Raw genomic sequence first — 16,153 nt, 5'->3', positions numbered from 1 at the left:
GTCTGTCAGGTGCAAAGACTTGGATTGTAGAGTTTGTGGGAGCAGGAGTTTCCTAGGTCCCTAGGTTCAGCTCTTCCCAGTTGCCCCCTCACAATTTGCTGCTGCAGCTACACTCTCAGTGGCTCTGGGGAGTATTCCCCTGAGCCTTTGCTCTGTCTGGGCCTTCTGGCCTGGAATTAATTCAACACCTATTTACTGAGCATCTCCTATGTGCCAAGCACTGGGGATGCTATAGTGTGTAAGACAGACATGATTCCTATTCTCATGAAGCTCACAGTCCATTGTGGGGTGGGGGAGATAGTCAACAAATGAATAAAATATATGGTACGACACATCATGCCAGAGTGCAGTGGAGAAAAAGGAAGCAATTTGTTGGTAGCTTTCTAACATGTTTGGGTATATGTAGGTCAACTCCATGTTCCCCATCTTCTTAAGAATTGCTCTATTCTCTATTATTTTTTGCTTAAGAATTGCTCAATTCTCCCATGTAGATTTCACAATCTATTTGTCAAGTGTTTAAAAAATATTCACAGGATTTTGATTTGGATCATGTTGGATTTGTAGATTTGGGAAGAACCCACATAACTGAGCTGGCCATCTGTGAAGATGGTGTTTTCCTTTTAACTCAGGTCTTCTCTATCATTCAGTAAAATTTTAAAGTTGTATCTGTAAAGGTCTTTTGCATCTTTTTGTCAGATGTACTTTGAGGCCCCATATGGCCTATGTTGCAGAATCTTTTTTTCTATGACCTTTTCTACTCAGTGATGGCTGGTGGATAGACTGCTGAGAGTAGGCTGATCTTCTGTGATCTGGTTAGAGTGGGTTCTAGAACGTCAACCTGATGTCACTCCCTGTTCAGAGCTCTGCCTGGCTCCACTCCAGGCTCTTCCCTCACTTTGTCTCAGTGGACTGGCTTTTGTCACCTCTGGGCTTTGCCCATGTAGCCCATCTTCTCCCTTGGCAGGCCCCCTTCCACTGCCCCCACCCCCTGGGTTCAGGTTTATGCTGGGGTTGCCTCACTGCCCTGCACCTTCTAGCCAGTGAGAGCTGCAGGACTAACCAGTGCCTGCCTCCCCACAGGTGGGAAAGCAAGGCCCTGGTAAGGCAAGAGTTGTGCAGGGCCAGCCTTGGATCCCACAGCGCTGGGGCTTCAGGGCAGGTGATTGGAGCCTCGCTCTGCTACTCCTGTGGTGCCCTGCCCCACCCCGTCTTCTCACGTGGAAGCACTGGCAGTGGGAGGCCCCCCACAGTGGGCCAGACCAAGCCGCTCTAGGCCCGTCCTGGGAGCTAGTGATCAGAGTTGCTTAGCAACCTGGGACAACAGAAGCAGTCCAAGTTATCGTGGTTATCGAGTAACCCTGGAACTCACCAAGGTGGGCTTCCCTCAAAGAGAAGAGCCGGGTGGGTGCCTTGGCTTGGCCCCAGACAGCCCCAGGCAAAGCTGTGAGCCTTCCCCTAGCTTCTTTCTCTGCCCTCTGCAGCCTTCCTGGCCCAGACCCTGTCACAACGAGTCTTCCACCCCCGTTCTCTCCCCTCCCCATTTAGACCAGCTTTTCATTGCTTTCCTCAGGGCAGAGCAGAAGAACGTCCCAGGCTCCGCCCCATGCTGCCCTATAGGCTGTCACCTGTCCTGCATCAGCCCTGATCCACCCAGTCACAGACACACTCAGGGACAGGGCCTTGGAAAACTCCAAATCCAAGGTTTTTATTACCGGTCAGAAGGTGCTCCCTCACAAACAGTGTTGAGAAGAGGTACATTGAACAGCTCTGCTGCAGGCCTGGTGGGGCCACCCACCCCACCCAGCCCACCCTGCCTCTTGAGTGGGCACCCTAAGGCATTTCATACGTTGGTGTTTTCACTTTTGTTTTTTTATAAAAACAAAATCAGTCCTGGAGTATACAGAAAAAAACCCTGTGATGAATTTTCAGGACCAAACTTAAGTGGGAGGGGTTGGAGTGGGGGTTCTGAGGGGCGGGGACAGTGGCCACGGTGGCCCAGTACCCCCACCATTGGCAGAAGCCTTTGGAAGGGGGTCCGAGGAGAGGGCAGGGCACAACTGACAGGAGGGCTAAACTCAGACAGGAGTGCCCTGTCTTCATCATTTTTTAACTTCCACATACCATAGAAATTTAAGCAAAATAGCTATTTTTATATATTTATATATCATATATATATATATAAATCAGGCAAATAAAAGAGTTCAGGGGGTGTGGAGATGGGCACCCTGAAGGTGCCTGAGGCCGAGGCGGGACACTGGGTCTCTGGTGCCTGTGGGCACCAGCCCAGGCTGAGCCAAGTGTTTGTTCTTATTGCTGATCTGGGGCCTGGTTCTGGGGTGGGGAGCACCTGCAGGCCCTGCCCCCCAGCCCTTCCTGGCCTCTCTAGGGCTGGGGAGCAGCCTCAACATGGCCAAGACAAGGCAAGGGGCTGATACCCTCAAATCTCCATGGGGGCCGCTCGGTGCCCCCTCCCCCACAGTGGGTGCGGCTGTAGCTCCAGAGACAACCGACTTGTGCTCTCCTGGGCCAGCTGGCCCCTCCAGTTCCCTTCTCTGTGGAGTCCTGTGCTCCCGCTGACTGGGCAGCTCCGACACCGATGTGGCCCTGCTATGTTGAGCGACAAAATGCTCCCTGCTCAAAGGGGTCTGGCTTCCTGATGTCTTAAAAAGAAGGGGCTCTTGCCAGGACATGTTTGTGGCAAGAAAGCACACTTAGAAAGTTGTCTGCTAAGTGCTGTGCTAAAAATATTTACTAAATGTCTTGGCTGGAAAGAAATGGAGATAGTTTTTTCTAAAAAAGTCAAATGTGGCTCCTCAGGAGGGGCCAGTGCCTCCCTGGGTGGGGCTGGTGACTGGGGCAGCCCAGGGCCCGGGCCAGCCTGCCTGAGTTGTGTTAACTGGGAGCTGGGGTCCCAGTGGGACCCAAGTCCATAATGAAGGGGCTTGGGTGACCCAGGGCACCTGGGAGCTGAAGAGAATGCAGGTCAGCACTTACTCCTTCCAAGGTGGGAGCCCCAAAAAAGTGTTAAAAAAAAAAAAGGTGGGGGGGGAGGTGTGGGGAGGAGGGCCGTTGAGTACTAAATTGAGTGCATTAAAGAAGAGGTGGACCAGGCTGTGCAGGCGCCTGTATTTGCAAGGGGTGGCGCTCAGAAGATGTTGGGGCACATGTGCCAGTCCTGCCTCTCCTTGGCCTCCCAGTAGCCGCCCTTGTACATGCAGGCCGTCTCCCCCGTCAGTGGGTCCAGCCTCTTCTCGAACCACAGCGGCATGTACACATCGGCCTCCTTCTCTGCTGGGCAGGCACAGTGGGCGGGCGGGTGGACAGTGGCCTCTTCCCAGCCCGCCCCCTTCCCTGGTTCCCCCATTCCCTGCCCCCAGGACACAGCTTCCTTCCACCCTGCCTGCCCCCGCACCCTCCCTGTCCCTGGGGTGCCCCTTCCTCCCCCTCTCCCCACCCCTGGGGCATCCCTTCCTTCCGGGAACCCGCTCCCCACCCCCAGGGTCCCCTCTCTCCCCGCCCAGCCTCACCTTCCTCCGTGCCACAGCCCCGCGAGCAGGCCTCCAGCCGCCGGCGCCGCGACACCCGCTGCTTCTCCTCCAGCCGCTGCTTCTCCGTGTTGGCCTCGTCCCAGTGCCCCTTCTCCATCAGCCGCTGGTCCGGCCGCAGGCGGCTGTCTGTGGGCGCCACGCCCTCCTCGTGCTCGTTGAGGGTCAGGGCCAGCTCGGAGAAGTAGTACATGTTCTCGGCGTTCTCCCTGTGGCGGCAGGGCGGCGTGAGCGGTCCCGCAGGGCCCCCGGGCCACGTGTCCACCCCTGGAACTCGCCCAGCCAGCGGCTGGCTCCTTCCTCTTTTACTGCCTGCACCTTGCACACTCGCTCCACCGACCTGCATCTGTTTTGCTACATTCTACTTTTCTGGGAATTTGCCGATTTCCACCCGTTTTTCAATCTTATTACTACTGCTTTAACGACTAGGACATGGCGATGTCCTCTTTTCACATCTGTGATGTGAGTTAAATGTGCCTCCCCCCCCCCCCCATTCTGAACAGTCATGGTGGAGGTTCGTGCACTCTCTTCATTGGTTGAAGATGAAACTTTGTTGATCCTCTTTTAGGTTTTTCTACCTTACTGAGTTTACTTTTATATTCTCCCACTTTGTTGCGGTTTATTTTGCTGTTCTTTTTCCAACTTCATGAGATGGTTGCTGAGCTCATGATTTTGCAGCTTTTCTTTTCTAATATGTGCGTTTTAGGTTAGGCATTGCCCTCCAAGTACTGCATTAGCTGAATCTCACAGCTTTTATATGTATTACTTTAATTATCATGCACTTTATTTATTTAAGAGAGAGAGTGCCAGCAAGGGGTGGCGGATGGACGGGCAGACTCCACACTGAGCACGGAGGCGGATGGGGGGCTTGATCTCAAGTGAGATCATGAGGCAAACTGAAATCAAGAGTCAGATGCTTAAGGGACTGAGCCATCCAGGCGCCCCTTTATGCAGTTATATTTTCTGATGTCCACTCTATCTTCTTTGATCTGTGGATTAGTTGGAAGTATATTTCTTGAATTTATAAACATTTGGGGATTCTTTCTAGTTATCTTTATTTCTAGCATAATTGCTTTGTAAACAGACAGTATACTGGTATAATCTCAGTTTGCTGAAAGACCCAGTATATGGTCAGTTTTTGCAGATGTTCCATGTATACCTGAAGAGAAAGTGTTTACTGCAATTGTTCAGTACAGTGTTCTATAATTGTCTGGTAGATTCTATGGTTCAAACTTTTTTTTTCCTGTTTCTAGCCATTACTAAGAGCTTTGTTAAAATTTCCTATATTGGTTGTAAATTAATCCATTTCTCCTTGTATTTCTACCAGCTTTTGTGGTAAATATTTTGAGGCTGTGTTTTTTAGGTACATGATAGGTTCAAATTTAAAACCCATCTTAGTGAATTGAACCTTTATCATTATGTCCCCCTTACCTCCCGTCTTACCTTTTGTTTTAAAGTCTGTTTTGCAACATTAATATAGCTATAGCAGCTTTTGTTTGTTATTTCTGTAGACATACCTTTTTCCATCCTGTTATTCCAATCTTTTTTTCTTACTTAGATGTAGCTCTTGTAAAACACATATAGTTGGATTTTTAAAACTTATCTGAAATCTTATACCTGTAATGGGAGTAATTAATGTAATTACTGATATGTTGGATTTAAATCTATCTTGTTTTTTTCTTTGTGTTCTCCTTTTTTGGACCTCAGGTGCACAGCTTTGGATTAGTCATGATCCTTGCTACACGACACCCTCTTTTTATTGGTCCTTGCATGGCCTGCTTGACCACCAGAAGAACCTCTAAACAAAAGGTAGAATCCTGACAAAACCTACATCTAACCATATGGAAAACTCACCAATCCATCCCCTTCTCAGGTAGCTGTCACGACTCCTGGGTTCATCAGTCCCTTGCTTACCTTCTAATCTAATTTTATTGCATCTTTACATAGTCTTAAATGTGCATGTATTTATGTGTTTTCATATACATATATTTACATATTTGTTTTTAACTGTGTAAGAAAAATGATGTATGTAACTTTCTGGGACTTGCTTTTTTTTCTTAATATTATACTGCTAAAATTTATATTGTTGCATGTTTCTGTGGTTCATTAGTTTCAACTACTGTGTAATATTCCCTCCTGTGAATAATAACACAGTTATTCATTCAATAAATCTGGGTTGTTTACAAGTTTTTGCTTTGGAGTAATCTTATGCATGGTTCCCATTGTACGTTTGCAGGAATTTCTCGAGTATGTAACTAGAAGTGGAACTGCTGGGGTATAGAGTCTGATATTCTTCTTTAGGAGGTAAGGCCAAACTGCTTTTCAACATGGTGACCAGGCACCAATTCGCATTCCCACCAGTGATGGGTAAAAAATATTGTGGATCTACATCTTCTTCAACACTTGATACTGTCAGACTTTTTCATTTTTTTTTAATTAAATGAAGGCAAAATGGTCTCATTGCAGTTTTGATTTTCATTTGCCTGATTACCAATGATGTTGATCATATTCATATGATGACTGGTCATATGTATTTGTTCTCGTGTGAAATTCTTGCTTGTGACTCTTGCAGTTTTTCTGCCGAATTGTTTTTGCTTTATTTGTGGAGGAGGTGTTCTTGATTTTTTTTAGTTATTATTTTTAATTGTGGCCAAATACTTTTTATGTATTCTCAATACTGATCTGTTGTCAGGCATTAAGTATTGTGATTATCTTCTGCAAATTTATATATTGTCTTTTCACTTTCTTTAAGTTGTCTCTTAACGAGCAAAACTTCTTTTAATGAAAAAAATATTTTAATATAGTTACATGCATCAGTGCTGTTCTGTGTCTTAAGATCTATTTCCTTAAGGTCTAAAAGATACTCATCAGTATTTTCTCCTTAGAGTTAACTTATTGTTTAACAGCAAATCAAGCTTAATACCTTTTCTAAGACCTTTACTTGGAGTCAGTTTCTGTTCTAATGTAAGGGAGAGATTCAGGTAATCTTTTTCCATATGGATAACCATTTTCCCAAATCTTTTAGTGAACAGTGCCATCTTTCCACATGATCTCATGTCACCTTTGTTATATACCAAAGATATATACATCCATGGGTCTGTTTCCAGGCTCACTGTTCTATTGCAGCTTCAAAATAAGTCCTAATATCTAGTAGGGCTAGTCCTTATTTCTCTGTTCTTCAGAAATATTCTGGCCCTTTATTCTTAAATAAAAATTTAAAAATCATTATATCAAGCAATGAAAATCACTACTGGGATTTTGTTTGATCTCCTCTTTAGATCATAACATCTTTGTAATACTAAATCTTTCTATTTATGAACATTGTCTTTCTCCATTGATTTAGCTCTTCTTTAATATCTCAGTAAAGTTTTATAATTTTCTCTATAGAGGTCTTGAATATAAGATTATTACAAGATTATGTTATTATATTATATATTACATATTATATATTATGTTATTATATTATTACAAGATTATCTTATTGAATATAAGGTTTATTACAAGATCCTCCTCTGGTATGATAATTGTCTTCTCTTAAATTGTATTTCCTAGTTGTTTTCTTTTAGTGTGTAGAAATGCAACTGACTTTTGCATATAACCTTATACTAAGACACCTAAAATGCTTTTTCTGAATCTACTGAGATTTATTAATGTGATGAATTAATTTGTGGATTTTTTTTTTTTTTTAAGATTTTATTTATTTATTTGACAGAGAGAGAGAGACAGCGAGAGAGGGAACACAAGCAGGGTGAGTGGGAGAGGGAGAAGCAGGCTTCCTGCTGAGCAGGGAGCCCGATGCAGGGCTCGATCCCAGGACCCTGGGATCATGACCTGAACTGAAGGCAGACGCTTAACGACTGAGCCACCTAGGCGCCCCTGGATTTTCTAATATAAAATCATCTTTGCATGCCCATGATAAATGCAACAGGATTGATGAATGCTTTCTTTTTTATACACTGTTGGATTTTCTGATGTCTTATTTTGGAATTTTGCTTATATATTCATGAGTGAAATAGGGTAGAACTTTAATTTTCCTATGACTCTTTTAGGTTGGTTTGGTATCAGGGTTATCCTGGCCTCACGTATAGGAAAAGAGAGCATTTCTTCTTTTCCTTTGGTCTGGAAGATTTTATATACTATTGGGAATAATATATTTCTTGAAAATTTGGTAGAATTCACCTACAAAATTAACTGGGCTTTGTGTTTTCCCTGTGAGAATTTTTGAACTACCTCTTCAGTTTCTTTGATTATAGGACTAGTCATGCTTTTCATTTCTTTTAGACTCAGTTCTTGTTATATTTTTCTAAGAATTTGTCCTCATCTGAATTTTAATTCTTAGTACTTTGTATGTCATATTAAACTCTTCATTAATAATATTTATTTCTATATTCTCTCTTGATAAGTCTTGCCAATAGTTTTCTGTCAGTTTTTTTTTTCTTGAAGAATCAACTTTTGGCTTTTTAAACTTCTCTATTTTATTTTTTCTATTTTACTAATCTCTGCTCTTATTTTTAAAGTCAGTTTTTTTCTTTCTTCTGGGTTATATGTTGACCTTTCTCTAATTTCTTAGATTAGAAACTCAGAAAAGAAATAGTTTCAAAATGAATGAGCTTGTTTATGTGCCTATTTAAGGCAATCCATTTCCTTTAAAGCACTGCCTTTGTTACACCCATTCTCAATTTTAGGTATTTTATTTTATTTTATATTAAGATTTTATTTATTTAAGAGACAGAGAGAACAAGAGGTGGCGCAGAGAGACAGGGAGAAGCAGGCTCCCTGCTGAGCAGGGAGCCAGATGTGAGGCTTGATCCCAGGACCTGGGATCATGACCTGAGCCCAAGGCAGACACTTAACTGACTGAGCCACCCAGTTGCCCCAATTTTATGTATTTTAAAATTTCCCTTCTAATTTATTATTTTACCCATGAGTTATTTAGCAACTTAACAATTTTTTCCAAACACGTGAGGACTTTTTGTCATCTTGTTCATAACTTCTAACTTAGTTGTCTTATCATAGATGTGGTCTGTACGCTACCTTCTAAATTTGTTGAGTCTTTCTTTAGGGTTCAGTACACAATAGATCTTTGCATACATTCCATGTCTACTGGGTAAAAGGTACATTCTATTATTGTTGCAACTGCAAGTATGTGGACATCCTGTGTTGTTTTGATCTCTTCAGATCCTTGTTGATCCCACCCCTGCTCTGACTGATCAACAAGTGAGAGAGGTATATTGAAGTCTCTCAATCTCCCACCATGGTGATGGATTTATCAATTTCTCCCTTTACTATCAATATATGCCTTGTATATTTTTGAGGCTGTTTCATTACATGCATAGTGAAACTCATATCTTCTTGAAGAACTCAGACTTTTATCATGTAGCAATTCTTCCATCCCTAGTAATGCTTTTGTCTTATTAAAGTCTATTTTATCTGATATTAATATAGCTGTTGTAGCTTTTTCAGTTAGTATTCCCATGATATGTCTTTTCCTTTCAACCTCTGCATGTCTTTGTTTTTGACATCTCTTAGAAGGTGCATATATCTGGATTTTAAATCAGTATTTTGCTTTTTGACTGGTGAGTTTCAGCTACTTTTATTTGTTATGCTTGGGCCTATTCCTATTGTGTTGATTTACTGTTTTTATTTGTCCTTTTTCTTTTTAGTCTTTTCTTACTGTTTTAACATCTTATATTTGTCTCTTCCTTCTAATAAGAACTTAGCAATCCTTCACATCCCTTGGTGTCCGTTTCAACTCCCCTCAGATCCTGACATGTTAACATTATCTACATCTTAAATTCTGCATTATTATGGGAATATTTCTCTTTTACTTCATATGTCTTTTGCAGCAACTTCTGGATTTTTTTTTCTCCCCCTTTTAAAGTACTATGTCTAGGGGCGCCTGGGTGGCTCAGTTGGTTAAGCATCCAACTCTTGATTTCAGCTCTGGTCATGATCTCACATGATCTCAGAGTCTTAAGCTTGAGCCCCATGTCAGCTAAGCACTGGGTGTGTGGATCCTGGTTAAGATTGTCTCTCTCCCTCCCCTGCCCCACCCCTGCTTGCTCTCTCTCTAAAATAAATAAATAAACAAACAAACTACTATGTCTAATGCCATTTTCATTGTGGGTTTTGTGTGGCAAACCTTCTGAGGCTGTTTGCCTGACGACATTTGTTGTTGTTGTTGTTATGTGCTCATTATTAAATGATAGCTTGTCTGGATAAAAATCTTAATCTTCTAATTTTGCTTTCTTCATTACCTTGAAAATATTACTCCAAACATGGGCTATTGAAAGATGTCAATCTTTCTGATTGCCAATCTGATTCTTTTTTTTTTTTTAAAGATTTTATTTATTTGACAGAGACATAGCGTGAGAAGGAACACAAGCAGGGGGAGAGGGAGAGGGAGAAGCAGGCTTCCCGCTGAGCAGGGAGCCTGATGCGGGGCTCGATCCCAGGACTCTGGGATCATGACCTGAGCCAAAGGCAGACGCTTAACGACTGGGCCACCCAGGCACCCCTGTCAATCTGATTCTTTATCCTTCATTGTAATCTGCTTATACTCCTCTCTTGAAGCTACTAGAATTTTCTCTTTGGCATTTTTAATTTTCACTATAGTGTGGTCTTGGTGAAAGCTTTTCTTTATCTCTTGTCTCTGGAACTCCACAGGCCCTTCAACCCAAGGTCTCCCATCTCTGTTTTTATTCTGGGAAATTTACCTCCATTATTTAACTATTTCTCTTTCCTTTCCATTTTTATTTCTTTCTTTTCCTTCCAGGATTCCAGTTAAACATTATTTTAGTGGTTGTTCTAGGAATTATGCAGACTTCACACAGCCAAAAGTTACCGCACATCTTGACCTTCTTGAGTTGCACAAAGGCCTTTGAGAAGTTTCCTTCCTAAAAATTTATCCCTCTTCTGACTTATATGATCACACAGTTGTATTTTGTTTAGACTCTAAAACCTGCAAGACATTTCTATTCTTATTTACTGTTCACTTAGGTTCACATAGTTTTTGTTCTTCATTCATTCACACATCTCAGATCTTCCATCTGGGATCACTTTCCTTCTGCAGGAGGTATATCCTTTAATGTGGGTCTGCTGGTGGCAAAATGAGTTTTTATTAGTCTGAAAATAAAATATTTCAACAACACTCTGTAAACATGTTCTTGCTGGGTGTATAATCATCAGCTGGCAGTGAGTCTTTCTGCACATGGAAGATCTCATTTGACCGTCTTCAAGCTTCCATCATTGCTGAGGAAGAGACCGCTGTCAGTCTGCTATTCCTCAGAAAGTCATACAGGTCTTTTTCACAACTCTTTGATTTAGTTTCAACAGTTCCACTGTATAGATTTGGTGTGGAAGATTCTTTTCTGTTTGCTCTTCAGATATGGTCTCTTTCTTTCTAGACTCTGACTAGAAGTATCCTAGACCCTGCTCTCAAACCTGACGTGTGCATGGCTGCCCTCAGGATCTTCCTGAGATTCTCACTCTTATGGGCTCCCAGGGCTGCTGGTGATGTTGCTCCAGGGACTCCCTCTGGGTCACTAGGTGGTAAACTTTCTCTCTGTTAGCTTTTTGTCTTTGCCAGGTTTTGTCTCTCTATTTGAAGTGTTTCTTTTCTTCTGTTGATGGATTGTATTAAACCTTCCCAATTGGAGTTCTCAAGTTCAGTTACTTAATTTTTCCTTTGTAGAATTTGTTTTGCTCTCTTTGGAACCTGCTGTGCCACTTTTTATAGTTTTCTGTTTCTTGCACTGATTTTCACATTTGGTTTTCATTCCTTGGACTGTGAGGACTCTGTCCTTATCAGCCTGTTTAAAGTCTGCATAGAACTTGCTACCACCGGATAAGGTCACGCTTATTTACGGCCGAGTGTCTGGCTCCCACACTGGATGTCAGCTGCAGAACACCGTCTCTGCCTGCGTGTGGACAGAACCGTCCCGACCCCAGTGCCTGCTGCTCGCTTCTTGCCTGGCCGGGCAGGCTCCCTGGCCTGTCCTCTGCCCCTTGCCTCTGTTTCCCGCTCCCTGCCTGCTCTTTACCCGCCCTGCAGCCCCACTCACGGCAGCGGGTACTTCTTCCACAACAGCTTGGCTGGAAGCGTCTGGTACACTGTCTTCTGCTTCCCATCCGATCCGGGGCTGCTGGGGCTGCTTTGCACAATCTTGGCGCACTCCATCTGTTCATCCCACGAGCCTGACAGCACGTAGTGGGCTTTGCCATGGCTGTCACTCACCACTCCTGTCACCTGTGGACATGGGCAGGATCGGCATAGGCACACGCCCCACCCCAGGCCCCCCCAACACTCCAAGAGGTGGCCTTGCTTACCTTCCGGGCTACCTCTTTGGAGAAGTAGCTATAGGGCAAGAACTTCAGCTGGCACCGGTCCTGGGTCTTATGGTTCACAATCTCGATGTCCCCTGTCTGGTGATGGAGGGTAGTGGTCAGTGGCCCACTTCGAGGCCACACGCCACCCCCTCCCTGAGGGCACCGCCTGACCTGGTCGATCCAGAGCTTGCCCACAATGATGTTATGTACAGTTGAGGTGCTCTTCCTCCACACGTAGTGATTCCCACTGGCCTGGAATTCTAAGTGGATGGCACCTGAAGGCCAGATATAGGGTCAGAGGTCACGGCTTGCCATGCTAGACCCCAGCCAGCCTGCCTGCTCACAGTCCCAGGGTCCTGACAACTGGAAGCAGTATTCATGTCGACTGGGGACAGGACATAGGCCAGGGAGGCATCCAGGAAGCCTGGGGAGGTGGGGAACAGATTTGTAGAGAGACTAATGTCACTCCTGGAGGCCCCAAGCTGGCTTCTGGGTTGGTAAAACCCTCCCCCTTATCCCGAATGTCTTTCTGTCCTGGGAGAGCACAGGGCTCCAGCTCACCTAGAGGCATGATGGAGAGGTATTTTCCCCGGAACTTGCTGGAGATGGTGATCTCCTGCCAGAGGCTCCAGCCATGCTTGGAGAACACGTAGTGTGCAGCTGATGGTGGGTGGTGGCTCACCTGAGACCAGACCCATAGGACATGAGTGTCTGCTGGACGTGGGCCCAGGCCTGCTCCCCATCCAGCTAAGAGGGGGGGACAGCCTGCCCTGTGCTCAGCACGTGGGAGCAGGCCCCCAGGAAAGACGGTGCTCTGAGTGGAAAAGCAAGGGTGCGGCAGTGGGACCGGCCTGGGCGGCTGTCCTGGGCTTGCTGTGGTTGGGAGAAGGGGGCCGAGGCATCTCTCTGCCGGACTTGGGCTCTGAAATGGGGTGACGACAGAGCCTGGCCTTAAGGAGGCCCCTGTGACAAGCTGTGCTGAGGGCTAGGAAGCGAGGTGTGACGCTCTAGCGAGGGCTTCTGTGCCCACTCTCCAGCTGGCCGCCCCACTCATCCGCAAAGGGCCATGTTGCACAGGGGGCCCAGGTCGGGGAAGCCATTTGAACTGAGCGGCAGAGTTGGGCCCTGCCTCCCTCCTGGGCAGCCTGGCTCCAGAGCAGGAGTCCGCGGAGGGTGGCGCAGCAAGCTCTGCACAGCCCCGCGGGGGCCCCCTAGCACCTCCCGCCTCCTCTCACGGCACTGGGCGCCCCTGATGGCTGTCTCACCTGCTAGTACGCCCCTGTCAACTTCCCCTTGTTTGTTCTTCCTCATTTCTGTGGCTCCTTTGGTCGCAGGGTCCTGGGGCCCAGCCTCTCCCCAGCTTCCTCACTCCCTAGGGCACCTCTTCGCTGAGTCACAGCCTCAGTCAGGCTCCGGTCCCAGCCTTGCGCTGGGACTGGTGCCGTGCGCTCCAGCTGCCCACTGGATGCTTCCACTCCGGCTGCTCTTTGGACTGACCAGAGTTCCTGCCGCGCCCGCATGCATCTCTCATTGCCTCCTGTCACCATGAGTGGTACCTCACTGCCTTTTGGGTCTGAGTCCCAGGTCAAACCCGCCAACCATTCCTTGTCGCCCAAGGCCAGCGCCCCACGTGCCCTAGAGCCCAGCACACTGGCAAACTCAGGGATGGGACCCCAAGGGGCTGGCCCTGGCGCTCTGCGTCATGGCTTCCTGCTCAGGCCGATGACCTAGTCTTAACAGCTGCTCACACCAAATGCTTTGGAGTCATCCCTGGCCCTCTTTCTTGTGTGCCTGCTCTAATCCTTAGCAAATCCAGGCTGTTCTTTCTTCAAAATGCATCTAGGAGCCACCCCTCCCCCTCACCAGGCCACAGTGGGTGGCGCAGAGCGTCTGTAGGCTTTACTCTCTGCTGCAGGGGTTGGGGGGGTGGGGGCATAAAACAAGGCCGGTGTCCTGACTCCTCCACCTGCCACACACAGTGAAACCAGAGGCCTCAGGCTGCCTGCCCACTCCCTGTCTGACCTGTGTGCTCCTTTCTCCCTCACTCTGGGCTTCAGCCAGCTCTCTAAAGGAGCCAGAACCATCTGTCATACACAGCACCTGTCCCTCACTGCCCCCCTCAGGAGAACAGGCACCCCATCCGCTCACTTCCCAGCTGCCTGTATAGCACCTGGTGCTTTTGGGGGTACTTGGTCAACTCTGTTGAATGAAGAAGTGAATTCACTCAGTAGTTCAGGCCAAGAACGCCGGGGTCATCCTTGCTACTTTCCCTTGCCTCCCTCCCTCCCTCCTTTGCCCTCTCTCCCCACATCCAAAGCATTAGCAAATCTGCAGGCTCTACTTTCTAAGCAGCTTGCGCTCTGCCCTCCCACATCCCCCTGGTGTGGCCACCCTAACCGGCTTCCTGTAGGGCTACACTGCAGCCAGAGCACGGCTTTTCAACTAGCCACCAGACTGTGAAACGTCTGCTTTCTGAGCTCCACCCCAGGCCCAGAACAGAGCCTGGCCCACGGCTCATGTCCAGCAGCCCACCTGGGAAGCTCTATGTTGGGTGCCTTCACGCAGCACTTAACTGGGTCCTCCCAGCACCCAGGGAGGTACCAACAGAATCACCCCTCTTCAGACAAGGGCACCAAAGCTCAGGCTGAGATGCTACTGTGGAGGCTCCCAGACCCCAGGGCCTGGGTTTGGTTTTGCTCCCTGAGGAGAATATGCATCTCTGTGGGGAAGGCGTAGAGAAGGGATGGGGGCGAGCTGACCTCGCCGCCCCCCAGGGCAGGACCTCTGGATCCGAGAAGCTCCTCACACTCCAGGCCTGTACATCACTGACCAGGGTCCCCACACGGCACGGGCTCCCCTCTGCCTGCCACCTCCCCCGCTCTGGTCCACCCGGACTCCCCGATAGCACCGCATACATGTCTCTCGAGGGTTGCTGCATGGTTCCTGACGGGGGGGAGGGGGGCCCTCCCCTTCCCCACACACCAGCCCTGACTCTGTCCTCACCCGGCTGTCTCCGGGAGGCCTGCCCCTGCTGCAGGAGGCCCAGCTGCTGACTGGACCTCGTCTTGGGCACGTCAGGGACAGAGGCCGCGTCCCGTTCGTCTCGCTAGGACCCCCAGGCCTAGCAGGAGTGGCTTGGCCAGAGCGTGCGTGGGCCTCACCTGCTCGCAGAGGGAGCGCAGGCCCATGTCATCGAGGCGGTCCAGCTCAAAGGTCTCCCCCAGCATGGGGTTGAAGGGCTTGGCGATGCGGTGCACAGTGGTGGAGTAGGAGGACACAGAGAAGGCGGCCACCAGGCACATCTGCTCCGCCGAGCTGGTGCAGTGCACCGCCTTGTCCAGCAGGTGGTGGTACTCCAGGTCCTCCGTCAGCCGCTGGAGCATGGACAGGGGCTCGTTAAAGTTGACCTGTGGACAGGCGGCCGTCAGGCGCTGCTCCCAGCGCGGGCCTGGCGTCGCGGCACCCTTGTTCTCCTCAGGGGTTCGTGGACACTGCCGCTCAGACGGCACCTTCACAGGATCCTCTGATGACCCCGTCTAAAGCCCTGTCTGAACCCGCGGCTCCATGCGCTCGCCTCCGGCCCTCACCGCTCTTGGACCTGCTGTCTCTCGGACCCTCTCACTATGGTTACTGTCACTCTCCCCTCCTAGGATGTAAATGCCACAAAGGCCAGAGTTTCTGACTTGTTCAGCACCGAGTCAGAATCAGTGAGTGAGTGGATGGATGGGTGGCTGGCTGAGTAGGTTTTCCTCCTATTCTGAGCTATTATGCTAGTTTTCTGGTGAAAGCTCCTGGAGGTGGCCCCCCATCCTGGCCTTGGACAGGGCAGGGTCACTCACCATGCTGGGCTGCGACCCTGGGCCAGCCATCAGGCAGGGACTGCCCTGCGTTCTCCCCTTTCATCCTCCCTACACTGTTATGTGGGTGCCATTACTCTCCCCACTTTGCAGGTGTGGGCGCAGAGGCCGGAGATGTGAAGGGGTTTGTCCCGGGGCACACAGTGAAGCCAAGTCGGGCCCGAACCCCAAACTCTTCCTCCCTGGAGATGCCATCAGAGCCTGGTGGCACGCAGATGCCAACCCCGCCCTCAGCCCGCTGTGTGACCTGGCCGGCGTGGGCGCCAGAGACCGCTCCCGGCCCAGAGGAGGGCCCAGTCCTGCCACTCCCCATCTATGAGGTCAGGACAGCTGGCACACCGTGAAGCCCTGTCAGGTGCAGAGGCGCTCTGGGGGGTCCCCACATCTCTGATCAATGCAGAGCCCCTCCTTCACTCCTTCCCT

General features: G+C 48.2%; 2 protein-coding genes across 11 annotated transcripts in view; one reads left to right on the top strand and one right to left on the bottom strand.

Annotated features, from left to right (window-relative positions):
- The window catches only part of MORC2 (MORC family CW-type zinc finger 2), a 61,970-nt gene extending 55,038 nt beyond the window's left edge, over positions 1 to 6,932 (top strand). Inside the window, exons 26-27 of one of the 2 annotated variants that reach the window (XR_004298158.1) lie at positions 5,253 to 5,418; positions 5,782 to 5,819. Coding sequence is in view for 1 of the 2 variants with exons in the window: in XM_032395127.1 (XP_032251018.1) it covers positions 5,253 to 5,354; positions 5,782 to 5,826 (147 nt within the window). In the remaining variant the exon portion in view is untranslated. Of the gene's footprint in view, positions 1 to 5,252; positions 5,419 to 5,781 lie in introns of both variants that reach the window. The other variant, XM_032395127.1, reaches the window with a different exon arrangement.
- The window catches only part of OSBP2 (oxysterol binding protein 2), a 165,066-nt gene continuing 150,593 nt past the window's right edge, over positions 1,681 to 16,153 (bottom strand). For 7 of the 9 annotated variants that reach the window (XM_032395134.1, XM_032395131.1, XM_032395139.1 and 4 more), the window contains 7 exons: positions 15,035 to 15,280; positions 12,435 to 12,555; positions 12,045 to 12,148; positions 11,874 to 11,969; positions 11,609 to 11,793; positions 3,528 to 3,754; positions 1,681 to 3,291 (listed from right to left, as the gene is read on the bottom strand). In XM_032395134.1, coding sequence (XP_032251025.1) covers positions 3,146 to 3,291; positions 3,528 to 3,754; positions 11,609 to 11,793; positions 11,874 to 11,969; positions 12,045 to 12,148; positions 12,435 to 12,555; positions 15,035 to 15,280 — 1,125 coding nt within the window. In that variant the 3' untranslated portion in view covers positions 1,681 to 3,145. The remainder of the gene's footprint in view (positions 3,292 to 3,527; positions 3,755 to 11,608; positions 11,794 to 11,873; positions 11,970 to 12,044; positions 12,149 to 12,434; positions 12,556 to 15,034; positions 15,281 to 16,153) is intronic. The other 2 variants (XM_032395132.1, XM_032395133.1) reach the window with 2 other exon arrangements.

Source organism: Phoca vitulina, unplaced genomic scaffold (assembly GCF_004348235.1).
Source record: "Phoca vitulina isolate PV1807 unplaced genomic scaffold, GSC_HSeal_1.0 scaffold82, whole genome shotgun sequence".
In the NCBI taxonomy this organism is placed as follows: Eukaryota; Metazoa; Chordata; class Mammalia; order Carnivora; family Phocidae; genus Phoca; species Phoca vitulina.
Note: the sequence above shows the minus strand (reverse complement) of the source record. Positions and strands in the feature narration are given on the sequence as shown.